General features: G+C 42.2%; 1 protein-coding gene across 3 annotated transcripts in view; it reads left to right on the top strand.

Moving 5' to 3' along the window:
• The window catches only part of MTHFS (methenyltetrahydrofolate synthetase), an 88359-nt gene that overhangs the window by 62904 nt on the left and 6828 nt on the right, over positions 1-18627 (top strand). For 2 of the 3 annotated variants that reach the window (XM_030014825.2, XM_030014826.2), the window contains exon 3: positions 16627-16707. In XM_030014825.2, coding sequence (XP_029870685.1) covers positions 16627-16707 — 81 coding nt within the window. Of the gene's footprint in view, positions 1-16626; positions 16830-18627 lie in introns of those variants that run through there. The other variant, XM_030014824.2, reaches the window with a different exon arrangement.

Genomic DNA, 18627 nt, shown 5'->3' on the forward strand with positions numbered 1-18627 from the left:
TCCCTTCTGAGTCTCCAGGAGCTTTTGGGGTTCCAGGGAGGTCTGACGCAAAGATAGACGGAGTCCAAGGGAAGTTTTCCAGCAGAGAAAAACCCTCCAGAGAAGACACCACAGCTTCACTTCCTCAATAGCAGCTGGTTTTGTGGCTGATGTTGACACAACTGGAGAACACCAGGACAGGGCTGGACTTTCAATACTCAGCAACCGTACTTTTCGACTTACTTCCACTTCTGTATATTTTCAGCATAGGAAAAGCTGCCGAAAGGAAAAAGTGTTGTCCCCAACCCCAGTTTCCTTCGTTCACCTATTTGTGTCACTCTTAGAAGAGAGGGACTTTTTTGGCCTGCGGGGAGCGGTACGGACACTTTCACAAAACAGTGATAATTATACCCCAGAACTCTTGTTTAAGTTTCATTACTTATTATGGGCAAACCCTGCCGCTTTGTTGTAGTCATGTCAGGCAGGGCATCGCTGGGTCCTCAGCTAGCTTCACTGGGAAAAAAGCAGATAATCACTTTCTACATTCATTACCTTCTTCCCAGGCAGTTCACAACACACCACTGACTGCTTCTGTTGGTAGACTTTGGGGTTTGTAATGCAATGAATTCTACCATGATGCATTTTTCCGGAGGTTCATTTTTAGCACTTACTCAAATGAGAGATTCTTCTTCTACTAATACATTAGTAGCAGCACAAGAGAAAAGAAATAGAGCTTAGAGAGCTTGCTATCTACTGCCCTGTTTTTCTTTCTCTCCTGAAAAGATGTAATAATATACAACAGTGCAACAGCTAGCTTGCACATTTTAAAGTCTTTGCAATGCAACAGATCTTCACTGACTTTTTGCAAAGTTGTTTCTAAGTGGCCTTGTTATTATGCTGTCTGAGTACCAAAGGTTGTTTTACTACCATGTGGAATTTGGGAAGTCATGAGTATTTAATCTGTGTTTTGATACTACGCATTTGTTTTCACTGGTATCTGATTCTTTCTGTCAAATAGGTTTGGCCTGTTTAAATTTTGCAACTTTCTCTAAACTAAATATAGAGTTTCACAACTTAGCCAGGTGGTATTTGTAAGCATCTTATGCAGAAAAAAAGAACATTTCACTATGAAAATAGTACAGCACTACAGAAGGCTTATACAAAACACTGCAACAGAACAAAAATATGTTTTTTTTCAAAAGAAATAATTTGGATTATTTCAATGTGCCCACAACTTGGCTGGGTTAGCTGAGTTGCTTCATTTCTGCCTAGGATATCATCACTGGGTTTTTTTATGTGATCTGCTTGAAAGGTAACTGCATGTTCTCACAAGTGTTAGCTTTGTACTGTCTGTTGAGCATTACAACAATCTAATCCTAATCTGCATTACCTCTGTTGCTTCAAGAAAAAGATTATTTGGAGCCAGTGTTGTTTTGATTCTCAGATCCTTACTGTCTCTTTAAAGAAGTCCTTTTGTTCTGTTGACTTATTCCATCATTAAAGTGCCTGAAATACTGCCTATGAGCTCAGGAATTTAGGGCTAGAAGGATCTTGCGGGTCACACAGGTGAGTTCCCTCTTACTGCAACAGTTTCATACAGCCCTTTCCATGAACTGTGTCAGGGCACTTTAATTTCATCAGCTGTAAGATGCAGATTATTACATAAAGATTGCTCAAGCACACACAATCTGCATCAGAGCCGCACAGTTAACCCCAGACATGCAGACACTTACCAAGAAACCAAGTTTTCCTCCTATGCATTTGGATGTGGAGAACTAGTTTAGGCACATACCTGGTACAAGATGAAGACAGTTCTAAGCAGAAAATTTTCTAATTTATTATTATCTTGTTTAAAGGAAAATAGAAACCACTTCATTGTAAAAGTCTGCATGGTTTAGCTTTACCTCTGCTGCCTTCCTTCTTAGTCTTAATGCAAAAGAGTATCTGAGAAGCGTATGCTTTTTTATTAGCAGAAGAGACGGGCTAAATTGGGATATGATTCATGCTTCCAATTTGTGCTTTCTCTTCCTTTATTGTCAATGGCTAATGAGAGGTAATTGCAAAAGCTCGCAGAGGGAGACACTTTTGGAAGGAGAGAGAAGAATTAGAGAAGGTGTGAGTAAGGTTGTTTTTACTATTCATAGGCTTTCCATTCTGCTGTTGGTCTGTTCGCAACTTTCCAAGGTTGCTTCTGTCAGGGCTGGATATAATTTCCAGAAGTTAGAAATTGCTGAAGTGGATCAGTAATTGTTAGCGTACCCTGGCCATTGCTCAGGACGAGTCAGGAAAGGCAGTCCAGCTATGCGATGAGCTGTCGTTGAGTCCTCATACTGGCCTGATTTTCAGATGAGCTCTCTGCTTTGAGGTAGCAACACATTTTAGTGCTCCCTAAAGATTGTCCCAGTCAAATTACCTGGGCACAGTTCACCGTAGGCACAAAACGGCATCTATAGATGAAAGCCCTGCAGCTTTTGTTTCCACAGAAGAACTAGCAGGATTGGGTACCCAAAAAAAGCTTGGAAGTCGACAGCCATTTCCCAGCATTAGGCTCCAGATTTCATTGTATTACACTTCTCCTGGTTTGATAATATTTATTATTAAAAGGCTTTTGTCGAGAACAGAGGCAGGGTTCAGTACGCATCTATGAGACAGACTGAGATCACTTGCCAAGAGTCATTCGAGGAGAGTGCTGACTGAGAGAATTTTTCATCCTTTATTACTCATTTTACCCAGAGACCTCCCTAAGCGGGAGCTGGCATCCCCCACGCAGGGGTAGCCCCGGTGCAGAACTTTTCCAGGTGACACAGCTTAAGTCTTCAGGCAGCTCACGGGAACACTGGCCCATGAAATCTCAGTATTCATCAGCTCCCTATGCCAATATCACTCCTCTCTCCTTGGCCGAGAAAGGACGCAATTAGAGCCGAGGACAGGCTCAGATTCCCTAAATCCCTCAGTCCAGTGCAACGTTGCATTCAGTTATGTAAAAGAACTGAGTTAAAGGATACTGCCATGTGTCCTGGTTGTTTCTGGCAATTTAATGATGAAACATCTTCACTGCAGAAGAAAAAATTTACATGACCAGTCACAGTCAGCTTGTGGCTTCGGACAGTTCATACATCCATGCTGTGATCCCTCATCCTGTGAGAAGCTGGAACTCCTCATTGTGTTACAGCTGCACGAAGGGCTGATGTCTCCTTTGACATGTGATAAGCCAATCTTCAGCCTGATAAACTATGGACAGCTAAACTAAGTACTGTAAAGAACAACTACCGATCAGTGATAAAAATAACTCACTCTGCAGTCAAATTCCCTGATTAAAATTATCTTTCTTAGTATGAAAGGTAATATTTTAGCTTAGTATGTCACATGCATCTCACATGACTCTCCTTAAACACTCTTCTGGCACAATCCTTTGCCACAATGTTAGTGCACGAAGACCATGGCCAGTTGCCTTGATGGATTTGGTCTAATTATCTCCTTGTACTTCTTTGTCTCTCTGGCTCCATCTATTGTCTCTTATGTCAGACTTAAATTGCCAGCTCTGGGACCAGACTGTCCATTGGGTCTATGCCTGATGCATCACGGTGGGAACTTCAGGCACTGGAGAGATGTGAATAATAAATAAATGGAAAGTGAAATACAACTTTTGTCCAGTATAACCCAGCATAGCAAGATCAGGTTCCCAGGGAATGGCAGTGTATTTGTTTTCCAGACCGTTAGCTGATGCAAAGGAAAGTGAGAACATTTATTAGCCTCCCTAAGAATCACCTTTAACAAGAATGAATATGCACCACTATAAATAAGACTGTTTCAATTAAGTCTGCACATAAAAATGCTCCATGTTGTCACAGAAGGCTGTGCTATTCAAAAATAAGTGCCTAGATGAAAGTATTTAAGGCTGTATTTGAGAACAAATTCAACTGCCTCACTTCTGGTGTTTCACAGTTAATCACTGAAAGTTATGATGTTTTCATCTTATCTGAACATCAGCCCACAAGTTGAGATGCAGAAGAAACCTTGGACTTGTTTTTTTCTACCTGTTAATGGCAATCTGGTACCATGATTGCTTTCTTGCTCAACCTTAGATAATATATTGTGTTGGCGATAGGTTTTATATTTCCCTGAGTATCACTAACAAAGAGCAGTTGCAGTACAGAGCTGCTCATTACAGCCTCCAGGGAACATCACCCGTGATGTGGCACAGTGACCCAGCCATCCTGTCCTGCTACACAGACTTGTTTTAGCATACCCCTCTTTTGCAAAAACACACCCATTTTCAATACTACCTTCAAAAATCTTTATGAATCAACACTTTGCAGGATCAGGTCTCTTGCAACAACCCATCTAGACAAATTCACGCAAGAAAATGTATTTTAGGCTGTTGAAGACCAGTACACTGGATCTCCAGCTCAGAAAGTCACTGGTCTTCTGACTACCAAGAGCTGGGAGAATATGTTGGGAAAGTACCGGTATTTGCTGCGATGTCCTTGCCCTGTGCCTTGGGAGCCTGTTCTTGGTTGTTCCCAGAGACAGGCAGCTAATGGGAACCATTGTCTGAACCAGTACAGCTGTTGTCGTGTTCGTCTATAAATGGCATCATTTACTGAAAATGAAAAGGAAAATAAAGAGAAAACAATGGCTCTAAAGTCAAACATTTGCCACAGGAAAACTAAGGATAGACAAAAATTTCATAAATTCATGGGAATAAGTTGGTGAACAATCTCTCCCAGCCAACCTTTCTTTTCCCATTCATTGAGAGAGCTGTGATGTGCAACCACCGTTCTTTAATGGATGTTCACCCCTTGAAGGACAGATGCATAGATCCTCCTCTCTTCTTCATATATGTGAATTTATCCATCAAAATAATACTCATCCTATTAAGAAGAACTCTGAAAAACATGATGCCAGCAATTATAGGGAATCAATGACAATATTTGCTGAAGTCAATAACCTAAATTACCAACAAAACGTAGCCAGTATAAGCAGTTCATCTATACTTCTCTGGGATAAAAATTAGAGCCTGCACCTAAATATGGTATCAGTGGCAACAGTAAATGATTCCAAAAAGGATTTAGCCTGTTACAAGACTGCCATAACACAGAAAAGTGGTAATCTACTCTGAAATTACAAATTAAATTCAGTTCATTCAATTCAAATAACTTCAGGAAAAGCTATATCAAAACTAGAAACCATGACAGCTGTGTCACCCCAAGTAACAAATACAATGAGGCTTTGAGATGAACACCTACTATTAAATCAAAGAGAGTAATCTATGGGCAGTCACGGTTCAGACATCCTGATTAGCCTTAATTAAAATTCTGATGATCAGGTGGCTATTTGAGGGACAAAACTTTTAAAGAATTTAGGCAAGTGCAAAAGGCTGGAGATAGGGTAATAATTAGGAATAATATCTCTTGTTAAATTTAATTCCTTTAGCCTTGAAATTACCATGACAGATTTCAAATTTAGTGGCAGTTTTCCAGTCACTAAAAAGAGCTTAATTATATAGTTTAAGACTTTGGGAGAACTGATTCAGATAAAGCTACATGGGGCCCATATCAACTGTGTGGTATGCTTGAATGGACTCAGATAAAGAAGGAATAGATAGTAACTTGTTCAAGAAGCTTGAGACATCACATACCTGAACATTTTTTTGAGACACCAAAAAAGTTTGGATAACTTTTTAAATTTCTCTTGTAATTAATAACAATCACTCTCATTCAATTTGCTTTTCTACTTCTTGATTTCAGCTGGGACTAAAAGCAAGACAGAGATAAAGCAGCCAAAACTCAGAATAGTGCTGATACTAACAGAACTTCTTAATCATTGGAATTGGCCTATCTCTAGAGCCCAGGCAAGACATCTAGCAAGACGAGCAAAGTTCAAATCTGCAAGCTATTCCTCTGAGTTACAGGACACCTTGTAAAAATCATCACTGTATTCTATTAACTGCTGTTAGTTTAGGAGAAAATATAAGATACTTAAGAAAATGTCAGATCCAGGAGTTCTGTCAAATGGAAGAAATATTTATTCTAATACGCAGTTCATGGCAAAGCTCTTTTGGGTTTTCAGGGCCAGGGAACATCCTGAACGATGGATGGATCAGCAAGATGATTAATAGCCTGAAATACAGATGCAGAACAGTCTCTTCTCATAGAATCAAACTCAAGAAGATAGATGTTAATATTATTTTAAAGCCACCCTCATTGGATTCTGCCATATCTATGTAATACACTTATATGATCTCATTGTCAGGTTAACTGAACACTTTACAGTTTTAAAGACACTTATTCTCCCAAGAGCCCCATGAAGTAGGAAAATACAGTTGTCCCATTATATAGATTTGGAGCCGTGGCACAGAGGTGCAACGTCACACATGGTGAAGCAGGGAATTGAACGCAGCTTTCCTAAATCCCAGGTTGTCACCCTAACTACTGTTCCTACATACTCTTTACATCAAAATGAATGGTTAAGCCAGAGTCCCTGCACTGTGTTTCCTTCTGTCTACATTAATCTCCAAGCACCTTAGCAAGCCTGCAAGAGTGCTACATCAAGAGGATAGAGTGGGTCAGTGGAAGAAGTGCCCCATTTATTACAGTTTCTCGTTCATGACTGAACTGATCATATGCCTTAGGATCCACTGACAAAGAGTAAACAGTTCCCAGAGGTAATCTTTCAGCTGATAAGAATGGGATACAATACCTTACAAGAGTACAAATGAGCTCCCAGAAATGATAAAAACAGGTACAGCCTGGACTCAATGAGCAGAAAAGGTTCATATTTCAGAAGTTAAATTCAAAAAGGGTTCAATTTTTTTAAAAAAACACAAACCAACAATCAACCTGTCCTGGTTTCAGCTGGGATAGAGTTAATTGTCTTCCTAGTAGCTGGTATAGTGCTATGTTTTTCAGTTAGGTATGAGAAGAACGTTGATAACACTGATGTTTTCAGTTGTTGCTAAGTAATGTTTAGTCTAAAGTCAAGGATTTTTTTCAGCTTCTCATGCCCAGCCAGCGAGAAGGCTGGAGGGGTACAAGAAGTTGGGAGGGGACGCAGCCAGGACAGCTGACCCAAACTAGCCAAAGGGGTATTCCATACCATGGGATGTCACGTCTAGTACATAAACTGGGGGGAGTGGGGCTGGGGTGAATTGCTGCTCGTGAACTAACTGGGCATCAGTCGCTGGGTAGTGAGAAATTGCATTGTGCATCACTTCTATATTCCAATCCTTTTATTATTACTATTGTAATTTTATTAGTGTTACTATTACCATTATTAGTTTCTTCTTTTCTGTTCTATTAAATTGTTCTTATCTCAACCGACGAGTTTTACTGTTTTTCCGATTCCCTCTCCCATCCCACTGGGTGAGGGGCAAGTGAGTGAGTGGCTGCGTGGTGCTTAGTTGCTGGCTGGGGTTAAACCACGACACAACCCAAGACTGGTCATGTGCAATCACCTTAGAATAGCAAGAAATCCCAAAGTGCTTGTTCTGATGCTGCTGAGCACAGAGGAGCCCTGGGAACCCCACAGCTGCCGACCACTGCAAGGAGGACACCAACTCCCACAACTCGGTGCATCACATTCCAGAGAAGATAATTATTCAAGATGATTCATTCTGACTGCCGCCATCCCCTCAAGTTTTAGGCCTTGTGTGTGTCCGTGCCTGTGGGTATTGAAAAGGGCAAACAGTTGCCCTTAAATGACCTCTGGACCCAATGTCTAATAGGCGCCATTTCTGAGCATCTTTGTGCACCTTAAGAGAATAGGACTGGGAATATCTCAGAGGCTCTCATCCATCTCCAACGTGGGACCAACTTTACTTACAGCATTCCTGAAGGACCTTTGTCCTGCACTGTGTGGCTGCACATTCTTACCTGATTTTCTTTCCTGTCTTTTCAACAGCATCCAAACCAGGGCCTGCGTGCTGCGCTTCTTCAGTATTGAATTAGTGTTCGCAGTCACGGTGCAGTTGTTTTATGAAAGTTTCTACGCATTTTCTCTTCACCTTAGATTACTGCAAGACTCTCAGCTGTAGACTATTCTTAGCTCTGAGCTGTTTTAAACTTGCTCTAAAAATTAACACCTATTTGAGGTTTAAACCTAATTTTTCCTAATACAGATGTGACTCCACCATCTGGAGCTTGGCACAACCACACACCCAACCATTTTTAGGGATTAGATCAAATGTGGAAGTATTGCCAACATGCTGCTACACAAATACCTTTGTCTTTCCTCCTGGATGATACAAACATTTCACAAACACGTATTGCAACATATCCTCTCTTCATGCTAGTTCTGCCAGGACAGATTCATTTCATCATGCATGGAAATTGAAGAATTATTCCAGTTACATGGTCCTAATTGCAACCCCCTTTCTCTCCTAGGCTTTCTCTCTTCTGTGACCTTTTCTAAGTCACATTTGAATTTGAGGTTATAAGTCCTTGGGGAAAATTAAGATGGCCCAACCATCTTATTTCCCAAGGCTGAATCTCCACGTCTTCATTAATCTCACAGCAACTTCTGCGATGTGAAGCTGGAGAGGAAATGATGGGATGTTTTTGAGATACAGTGACTGAAGGCAGACGCAGTAGAAATGATGGGTTTCCACGTCTCCTTTGACTACAGTCATAACAGCATTGCCAGATTTAAAGCCTTTAAGATGTGGAATAGACCACTGATGAACGTGACACCATGAGAGCCAGGAAGGAGGGGAGAAACCCCAGGCAGGAGGGCACATGAGCCGAGGAGAAGCAGAGGTGATGATGGGGAGTCCTACATGCCCTACAGTCTAATGAGGCTTTTAGAGAATAACATTGCCTATTGCCAGCCATACGTAGCAGACTGGGACTACTTCTGCACATTGCTTCTGCTGAAACCTTTGTCCAAGTAATACTATTTTAATAAGGGGTGCAGGATTTGTGAATGTACTACAGGAAATCCCACATTATACGGGACAGCTGGTGTCGCAGCGTGTGAGAGACTGGAGCCAACATGCTGTTTTCCCACCTGGAATTGTGTCCCATCTCCTTTTATAAGACACCTGTGGCAAACTCACCCGTGACAGGAGTCTTTTCTGCTCCCTGAAAGATGAAGGTCCCAGTCTGTGGTTTTATTTCTTTTTAATAAAATTGCTGAACCTTGTGCTCCTCTGTTTTTATTGCAGAGCTTAGCTTCCCTGTACCCCATATTTTCTCTCACGGTTAAACTAAAAACTCTTAATTTTTCTGCTCCAGTGCCTCCACTTTGTTAAGAAACCACAGTACCGAGCTTCTCGTGTGTTGTTCTAGTAAAAAAGTTTTCAGTCAGAAATCAGTGTATGATACAGGATGCCAGGAGAGCAAGATCCCAGCTCGATCCCAGCCTTTCCATTACTACAGGGGTAAAGAGACCTTTCCCCAGTTCTCTGTGCCAGGGGCAACATTAATCATTAGGAAATAAAAGTAAAGGCTGAACTAAGTTTTAATGAATATGCACGGTCTGGATCTCTGCAAAACTGAAATAATGTACTCTGGGCTTGTGATTAATTATGGGCATACCGAGAGACTTCTTACAAGCTAATATAAAGGGAAACCAAAGCTAAAGCAGTTTAATTCAGAAAAAAGAGTTATAAGGATATGATGTAGCTCCATTAAATATAGACGTTGATTCTTTTACTCTGCCACTGTTCACCACAACACAGAAATCTGAGCCTTTTTCCAGGGTGTATATACACGCACATGTGATAATAGTAAAGCAATTAATGACACATGCTCCTGAGAAACAGCTCTCTAGCTTTCTTGCATAAACATATACATCTGCAGAAGTTAGCTTATTGTAATGTTTACATAAAATTCACTTCAGTAGCCCTTGAATTTATTTTTCCATGTTGCTGTGAATAGAGACACAACGGTGCTCTCTGCCTTGCCACCAGGCCAGCCCCACACTAGGGACAAGCAGGGCTTGGAGTTGTTGCACAAATACTGGACAATTCCCCGAACATTAAAGATAAGTAGCAGTTCCTAATTGTTATCACTTGCTTTCATGCCTCTGACTCATTCCTGAATTTTTGTTTTAAACAATATAGTTCATCTCTAGTGGAGTAGCAAAAGGGCTTACAGGAAAAAGAAAGAAGCACTTTTGGCCATTTTTGAAGGCTTTGTGGCTGGGATACATTGACAAAATCCAAGGGCTAAATTGCCATTTGTAAACTGTTCAGGGGAGGAAGAAAAACATGAAACAGAAATATAGACTCCCTTTGATGAAACAGGTCTTAGGTCCTTGCTTTCTGCTGTGCTAAAACCCAGCTATTCAAGACAGATGCTGGTGGAGTTATCCTGCAGCCTCTTTAGAGAAAAATACTTAGAAGTATAATAACAGCATGATTTTAATATTGACATATTTATACCAGAGAGCACAACCGTGAGAGTTTTTCAGCATGAGCTTGTAAGCAATTTAAAAAAAAAAAAAGAAAAAAAAAAAAAGGGTTGAAACATTATGCCCCCTCACCGCTACATATTCTGGATGTGCAGCAGTTTGTGGACAAGCAGCTTTAGAGTGCTATTAAATTAATATTTCCAATCTATTTGCTTTCCCCCCTTGCTGGTACAGAAAGCTCTGTCAAAGTCATGAATCCAGCTACTCCAGCTTCAGAGAGAGTGTGCTAAATTCTCCCTGACACATCGCCGAATAAAATCCAAGCCTACGAGGACTGAAAACAAGAGCCTGATCCCACCAGAGAGAATAATTTGACTTTCTAGATGCCTAGAGCACCAAAGAGCCCTAATGGTTCAATTGCCCCTTGCCCATCACCCGTCCCAGCCCTAGTACAGCACAATTGCTTTTGCAGGAGGAAAAGGAGGAGACCAGCAGAGCCCAGAGAGGTGAGAGCAGGACTCACCATCCCTACAGCAGGGTCTAAGCAAAGGCATCTCTGCCCAAAGCAGAGAGGTGCCAGTTTGGCCATAGCACCTGCTGCGTGGACCTGACAAGCCTGAAAGCCCAGAAGCAAAGTGTTGAAAGGTATAAGAGCAGCATCACATAGCGTGACCCATCACTAACCTCTTCTCTTCCTACCCCACATCACCCCCCACAAGCAAACCACCTACTTACCTCCCTTTCGTTTCCTTCTAAAACCTTGAGCTTGAGAAGGCTCAGCTTTGCCTTATTAGCTCTCAGCTGGTAGCATTTCCCTGAACTGCCTTTGAACCTTGACAAGGCATTAACTCCTGAAATCCTAGGCTTTGCCTGGCTCAGTAGGGTTGATGCAGGACACTGTGAGTGAGATGGGGAAGCCTGGCCAGCAGGTAGGGTGCTGCAAACACCCTGCACGCAGGGAAAGCATGGAGCATTCCTAGGGTGGGATGCTTTCCTCTGTCTTCTCCCTTTGTTTGCTCCACAAATGGTAGCAAAATTGCTGGCAGAGGAAGACTGATGCCCTATGGAGCGTGTTTGCACGGGCTGGAAGGGTGACAGCACTCAGCTGTCAGGATGCTGACCCAGTCCTCCAAGCTCGGCAGGACTGTGGCTGCCGCCGTATTGCTCAGGGCAGAGAGCTGCATAAGTCTTTGTGCTGCTCAGAAAGGGGAAATTTAACTTCACCCTCTATATTATGGAGCTAGGCATTTAAGTGTTTGGGAACTTATGGGGTCTCTCCTGATGGGATGCATTTTTTCCATTAAAAATGTAGAAATTAAAAAAAGCCCTGTACAAATTGAGCATGTCAGCTGAAGTATGAAACTGTAATCTATGTTCTTATGTGAGCTCTAATTTTATGCCTGCTGGTACTCACTTATACAAAACTTCAGCAAACATTTATATCTCTCTTAATTATCCTTTTTCCCTATTAATTTCTCTTATGTTCGATAAATGATCCTTATGCCTGTTGGTTTAAGGCTTCCTTGCAAAGTTGTTTTTCCCTGCTTTTCCATAAGCCAGATATTTTAATTTCTTGCACTATGCCTCATTTGCTAGTAACAATGATGTATTTTCTTTTTCCCCATGTATTTATTTTTACTGAGAGATGCAGCCGTTCATCACACTGAAATGAAGAATTATTACTTAGCTATTATTATTATTGCTAGTGATGGTATGTAAACAACTATAATGATGTGTGGGCTTGTGTAGGAGCAAAGACCACAATAAAGATGTTGCCTTAGGGGGAATGAATGAGGAAAACGTGCAAAGATTTAACCAGCCCACCCTCTCCTTGCTGGTTTTGTCTCCTTTAACTGCTCGCTTCAGCTCCATGGCCTATTTCCTTTGGTCTTGTTTTCCCACTAGATTGGATTGGGAGCAACTGGTCAATGGGGAGCCCTCCCCAAAATACAACTCGACATAACTACCACAAGAAGGACACATGCCAAGGCACTTGAGAACATGAATGATGTGGGGAAAGGGTTTTTGCTAATACTGTTTTGAATATGGATGGGTGCGTGTGATGAGGAAGGGGTGTTTTAAGTGTGTGGGAAAGAGAAGAAGAGAAGCAGAAGATATATTACAGAGATGATGGCCCAAGCAAGGCTGCAGGACAACCTGGAATGAAGCTTTCAAAGGCCACTACTGGGTCAGTTTGGGTGTTCTGCATAGGAACAGACCCTTCTTTCTTTGGTTTCCTTGTCTGGGAAATGAGTCTTTTTTATATACATTCCTAATACATAAACAGGGTTACTCCAAAGGTATGAGACTCTGATGTTCATTTCTCTCCTAACTGGAAACAACCAACAATAAATCATGTATTTGCTCAGCTGCTCCATGGCAGTTACACTGCTACCAGGTGCCAACGACTTTGTCTAGAGTAAGTGGGTAGGTGACAGGGAGAAACAAGGCCCAGGCTGATTTTTATGGTCTTTAGTTATGTTTGCAGGCAAAGAAAAATCAGCAGAAAATAGGGAGGGAGCATGAAGAGAAGCCAGAACTGAATGGAAAAAACCCAGCTCTTTGGCAGACCCATAAAGAAAATTCAGACTAATAAAGAAAGTTCAGTCTCTTTATTCTGTGCTGCCAGCAATTTACTGCCCTAAAAATGAAGGCAGTTGGCTTTAGGAGGATCAGCCTTGAAGACAGTAAAATTTCAGTGTCATGTATTAGCCTGGCTTCCCTTCTCACGAGTAGGAGTGTGAGCAGAAGAAAGAGGCATCAGCCCGGTCATCCCTCATCCCACAGCTTCTGGCTGCTGCGGGAGACCAGCCTGACCTGACAAAGCTCTCGAGGGAAGGGATGTTTGTAAATATGGGACAAACAGTATTTTGCAGCAATAGGTGTTCCTTGAAAATGGGCCACCTTGGTCATAGGCTTCCCAAGACCATTGCAAAGGGCTTCTCTTGATCTCAGCTCCTAACACCTGGCTCCAGGACAGACCCACCCGCATGGTTCTCTGGAGCCACTGTGAGCTTTGTGAGAGCTGGTTTCCCACCTGAAGATCCAGGCTTGCTGCTTTTGGAGGCTTGTTTCATTTTTTCAGTATATTCCTTAATGCCAACCCATTCCTGGTTCTGTCTGAGTTTCCTTTCTAAGCTTCTCTTTCTAAAAGCTTGTGGGAGCATTTTAACACCAATGATTTTCAACAATGAGCATTGTGAGCAAACCAATGAGAGGAAAATCCACTTAGGATCTCCAAAGAGCTTACCAAGCAGTTTTTACGAAGAGCTGACAAAAGTGGAAAAATAACTTAAAACATATTTTATGAATTCAGAAACCAGTTCCGAGATAAATATTTTAGCCTTTCTTCTCCAAAAAGGGGTGAGAGAGAAAGAAAGACAGAGAAATGAAAAAATCGTCTGTGTCAAGGATATGGCAGATATCACTAACCAAACTCTTTCAGGATTTAACATATATCAGAACCTGAAAAGCTTACATATTTATTACAGCTATTTTGTGTTCCTTACTGGATTTTGAGTGAGCTTCCCTAGTTTAAAACCATTCAGATCGTCTGTCACTTTTGTTCCCACTTGCTTCAAACCAGCTAGAATAATGTGTGTAAAGTAACGTATGCCCTATGCAATTCCTCTGTGCCACCAAGGCACAGACTAGGTCCAATGTTTTTAATAATGCTAATGGTGCTGCTCCTGGATGTCGGTTTCTGTCAGAGTCATCGCTTATCTAACGTGATCAGGGCAAAGGGACCAACTCACTCCAGAAACACAATGAGCTATTAGGCTTCCAGTGACTTTCGGGGACTGGGAGCAAAAGCAATCGTCCCCACTGGTCCCATGCAGCTGAAGACCAGAGTAGTCCTTATGAATACCAGCATCGCTTTGCGTTGGGTTTGGATCTCTGACCCACTCAGTGTAGGGTAACAAAGACATTCTTATTAAACTCCCCCCATGCCTTTTCCCAGCCTGAACAACAGCCCTTATGAACATTTAAATGGAAGATGGTACACTATGGGAGCACACTGCAGTTTTGGGTTGAGCTGGAAGTGAGATTATAGTAGAGTTTTCACGTCTTCACATAGTTCCCCAGACATAAAAGTCCACCCCATGTGGAAGAATAATGACAAGTTCCTTGAAAAATTCACGAGCACCATAAACAAGCGTTTAAATTGTGCTGGACGTGAAAGGAAGATGTTGCCAGCAAAACTGGGTAGCACCCACTGATATTAAGTCGCTGGGACTCGGGGGGGGAAGTGGCCACTGCCTCTCGCTGCAAACTCCAAGAGCACACAGCAAAATGCAGAGGAACAGGGAGACAAAAATAGTCAGATCTGTGGGCTCCAGATGACGGGAGTTGAGGGACACAGATCTGTTTTTCTCCGATAATCATACCGCCAAAAATTGTCCTGGTTTGGGGATATTTCATGTAATATTCTCACCATTCTTCTGTTGTAGCTTTGCCGCTTTTATACGTTTTTTTGCCATTGGTTGATGGTTTTTAACTCTCCATCCCTTCCTCCTAAAAAGACCTTTCTCAGCTTGTTTGTTTGCTTGTTCCCTTCCACAAGATTCTTCAACAAAATCACAGTCTGTCAAAAGCAAGGCGCCTGCATTTCTGAGCCCTCGCTGCTTTCCCGGGTAATTTATGAAAATGGAAGAGCCTGTTTCAGGCGTAATCCAATTTGTTCTCTCTCAGCATCATAAGCACATTTGGAGCCAGATAAGACAATTATCACATGGATCTTTAATACCTGCAATTTATAGCTAAAAGGTTTATTCTGATAACTTTGTTTTCAAGTGCCATGTCCTAAAGCACAGTGACGGGGGCTCTGCAGCAGTGAGACAGCAAAACTGTTCCTGCAGCGGTTCCCCTGGCACGTCCATGCAACGTCAATGCGGGGCACGTTTTTGGGGAGCAGACATACTCAGAGCAGCAATATAAGAGCATAGATTGCATTGCTCCTCAGGGGGAAGGGGTACAGGGCAGGCAGAAGACAAGCCTCGACTCCTCGCTGCATGGTGACGTGTGGCTTCCCCATGAGATGGCATGGAGTTGCTCCAACGCTTCCACCACCTTCGACATAGAGGAGGATTTCAGAAAGCATCCGGAGAGAGAAGGTTGCTACTCAAATGTGTTTCCATAATCACTTAATTTTCAGTTTCCAAATGTGACTTGTGTATGTAACCTTCAGCGCCTTGCAGAGCAGGAGTCCGCAGTCTAACAGTGACATTCAAGGCTGAGCACCAAAAAGTCAATATTTTCAAGAGAGCTCAGTGAAGTTGCTAGCAAGCCTGCAAACATTTGCTTTTTAGCACTATGCATGAATACTGATATCACAATGTATAGTTGCTCATTAGAAAAAGAATCTGATTTCTAATTGAATTACTAGCTTTTTATCATTGTTTATGACTCAGGGTGCAGAAATGAAATATTCTAATTATTTCATGATAAGAAATGAAGATAGGGACTTATGATTTCATCATGTGGAATGGTCTGTGACAGTGTCTATTGTCAAAAGATAAGGTCTGGTCTGATAAAGAATTAACTTGGTTCACCTACATGAGCAGAACCAACAGATACCATAACAGGTAGCCAGGGGTATTTTGAGAGCTAACATCAGGCACTTTTTAGTTCAATTTAACGTGGAACCTTTGAGCATTATTAGTGTTTGTATTTCGTCAACAGTGAAAAATCAAGTGTATTATGACCACACACTGTAGGTTTGCAAATTAAAAAGTGATATATTTTTGTAAGGCAAAAATTAATTCATTTCAAAATGTTTGTAATTCTATAAGAGTAAGTCACCACAACAGTTTAAAAGCCACACTCCTTCTCATAGCTATGCATCTAGGGCACTACCCTACTTTCTTATCAATCCAAACATAAGAATATTTTATAACAGTTAAGACTCTTTGATGTTCATGTGCTGCTTTGGTGAATTTTACTAGGAAGATATTATATCTAATGCTATTTTAGCTATCTCTTGATATATCCAAGCCATCAGAGTATCTCAGCTCAGAAGGTCTGTGGTGCATTTCTTTAGGGACTTCATTAGTGGAAGATATCCTGACTCAGTATACGGGCTACTTTTGATGCATCATTCATACATACAATTCAACTCTACATCACAGGGTTGGGGGGGGTATTTTATGTAGCAATTTATAATAGTTACCCAAACAGTGTTCTAAAATTAAAAAGTATTATTTGCATACGTATAACATTAACTAAAGACTTTCAAACAATAAAAACCTCTCTATCAGCTCATGCCCACATGACCGATTAGCTTTTTCTCCACAGATAATTTGACCTGCAAATTGCCCAGGATGTTTCAGAGCAAACAGCCTGATCTGTACCTGAATCCGGAGAACATGAGTCGGGGTGAGTGCGGGAAGCCAGGCTGCAGTAGTACACAAGGGGATGAGAGGAGAGAGTGGATGCTTCGAAGGAAGGAGGAACTGGTCAGATTTGGGATAACTGAGGAGTGAGCTGAGCTGCTCAGAGGATGGTGCTTCTCCCCTATGACTTTGCCTTTTCGAAGGAACTGCAACGGCTCAGAGTCAAAGCAGGTAAAGTCCTTGTGTTAGCCTGCTGACCCCACAGGAAATCGTTCACATTTAGCCAGAAAGAAAAATCTCAATGAGTAAATGATGAAATGGGAATTTTACCTTTTCTGGAAGATGGTATTTGGCCCTAAGACAGGCAGAGATTATCCATTCTCTATGCTTCTTATTTATACCTTGAGGAGCTGACAGCTCTTCTAAAAGCAGACTGAGGGTTTTTAGACAGTCTGAGGTCTAAAATTAGGCACTGGAACTAATAGGCTGTTATTGTCTCATAATTATATTTGACATGATGCTCTTAACTCTTTTCTGAAACATCATCCTGCATTGAATGGAGTCAGGATGCTGTAACTTTGTCTGCAGCAGCAGACATCAACCACGCCGTGACACGGGGGTATCACAGCTGCTGCTCTTCCCACCTCCCTCTGGATGACACGCAGAGGCCCCAGCTTGATAGAAACCCACCTGGGTGAGGCTATACCTTTAGCTGCAAACTTAAATGAAGGGATGCTGCTTAGGATTGCTTCTTGGAGACCTACCTGAGAGGCGCAATTCCTGCCCTGCTACTTCCTTGCACTGAGAGCAGAGGAGGCAATTTGTTGTTGGCCCATTCTAGCAGCTCCTTACAACCCCTCCAGCAGTGGTTCAGGTGTCCTGGCTGGTGCAGCACACCGCCAGAACCGAGCCAAGCCAAGCCAAGCAAGGGCTTGCTTTCCTCTGCTGCCCTCCTGGCAGTGTGGGAAGCTGAACAGACCTTTCCTTCTTCCCTTGGCGTGGCCCAGGGATCTAAGCAAGCACGTTTTCATCGCAGGAGTCAGGCAGGCACCAGCCTGCTGTCAGCAGAAGGAAAAATAAAGGGTTGCAACTCAAGTCCCTTTAGTTACACAAGGCACTTAGGAGGTTCAGGTTTTAGGGTTTTTTGCCCAAGCTGCTGGAGCTGTGACCTTCAAGGTATTGCCTTGACAACTTGTGCTTTTTAATAAAGCACAGTCTGGTGGAAGGGAGTTAATTTACACGGGTTTTCATTCTTCGAGCTCTGTCATCAGTGCACCAGCCTCACTTATTGAATTCCCCTGTCGATAGAGCAACCAACTGCAGCACATTCACATCCAAGTGCCCAAATGAAGCACCTGTTCTCAGTTACTTGAGGATTAATTTCTCTTTTCCACTTCATTCCCTTTCTTTCTCTGTTTTTGGCTTCTGGTTCTCCTGGCACAGACACAAATGCTAGGAGCTCCAGTTGGGGATGCAGCCACCTTAAATAGCCTTTTTATTTGCTTAGTGCCTTTTCTTTATTTGCCTTGCTCTGCTCTTTCAGCTGCCTCTGTCTCATCGGAGGCCCAGTTCAAACCAATCTGTGCAATCTAATGCAAGCCAACATGATTTTTTTGGTAGAGTTGTATAAAGCCAATAAATGAAAAAGGAAAATACCCCCATATTCAGGGTAGGTCTCTTAGTCTTACCAGGTTCTGCCATCAGATGTAGCATCATCCAAGCAAAACGCTTGAGCATATGAGTACCTTAAAGAACCAGGCTGATCCCCCAAAGCCACCCCTTCACCTGGGCTGCATAGTCCCATGAGTCCTTAGTTACCTCCCAGATGAAGAGCAGAGGACTTGAAGCTTTTTGCAGTGCCAAATGCATAGGTTGCGGTTTGACACAGAAACCATTGTTTTGTTTCTCCAGCAGTTGTGCTGGGATAAAGCAAAGAATGAGATCTTTTTGAGTGTCTAGGGAT

Source organism: Aquila chrysaetos, chromosome 5 (assembly GCF_900496995.4).
Source record: "Aquila chrysaetos chrysaetos chromosome 5, bAquChr1.4, whole genome shotgun sequence".
Lineage (NCBI taxonomy): Eukaryota > Metazoa > Chordata > Aves > Accipitriformes > Accipitridae > Aquila > Aquila chrysaetos.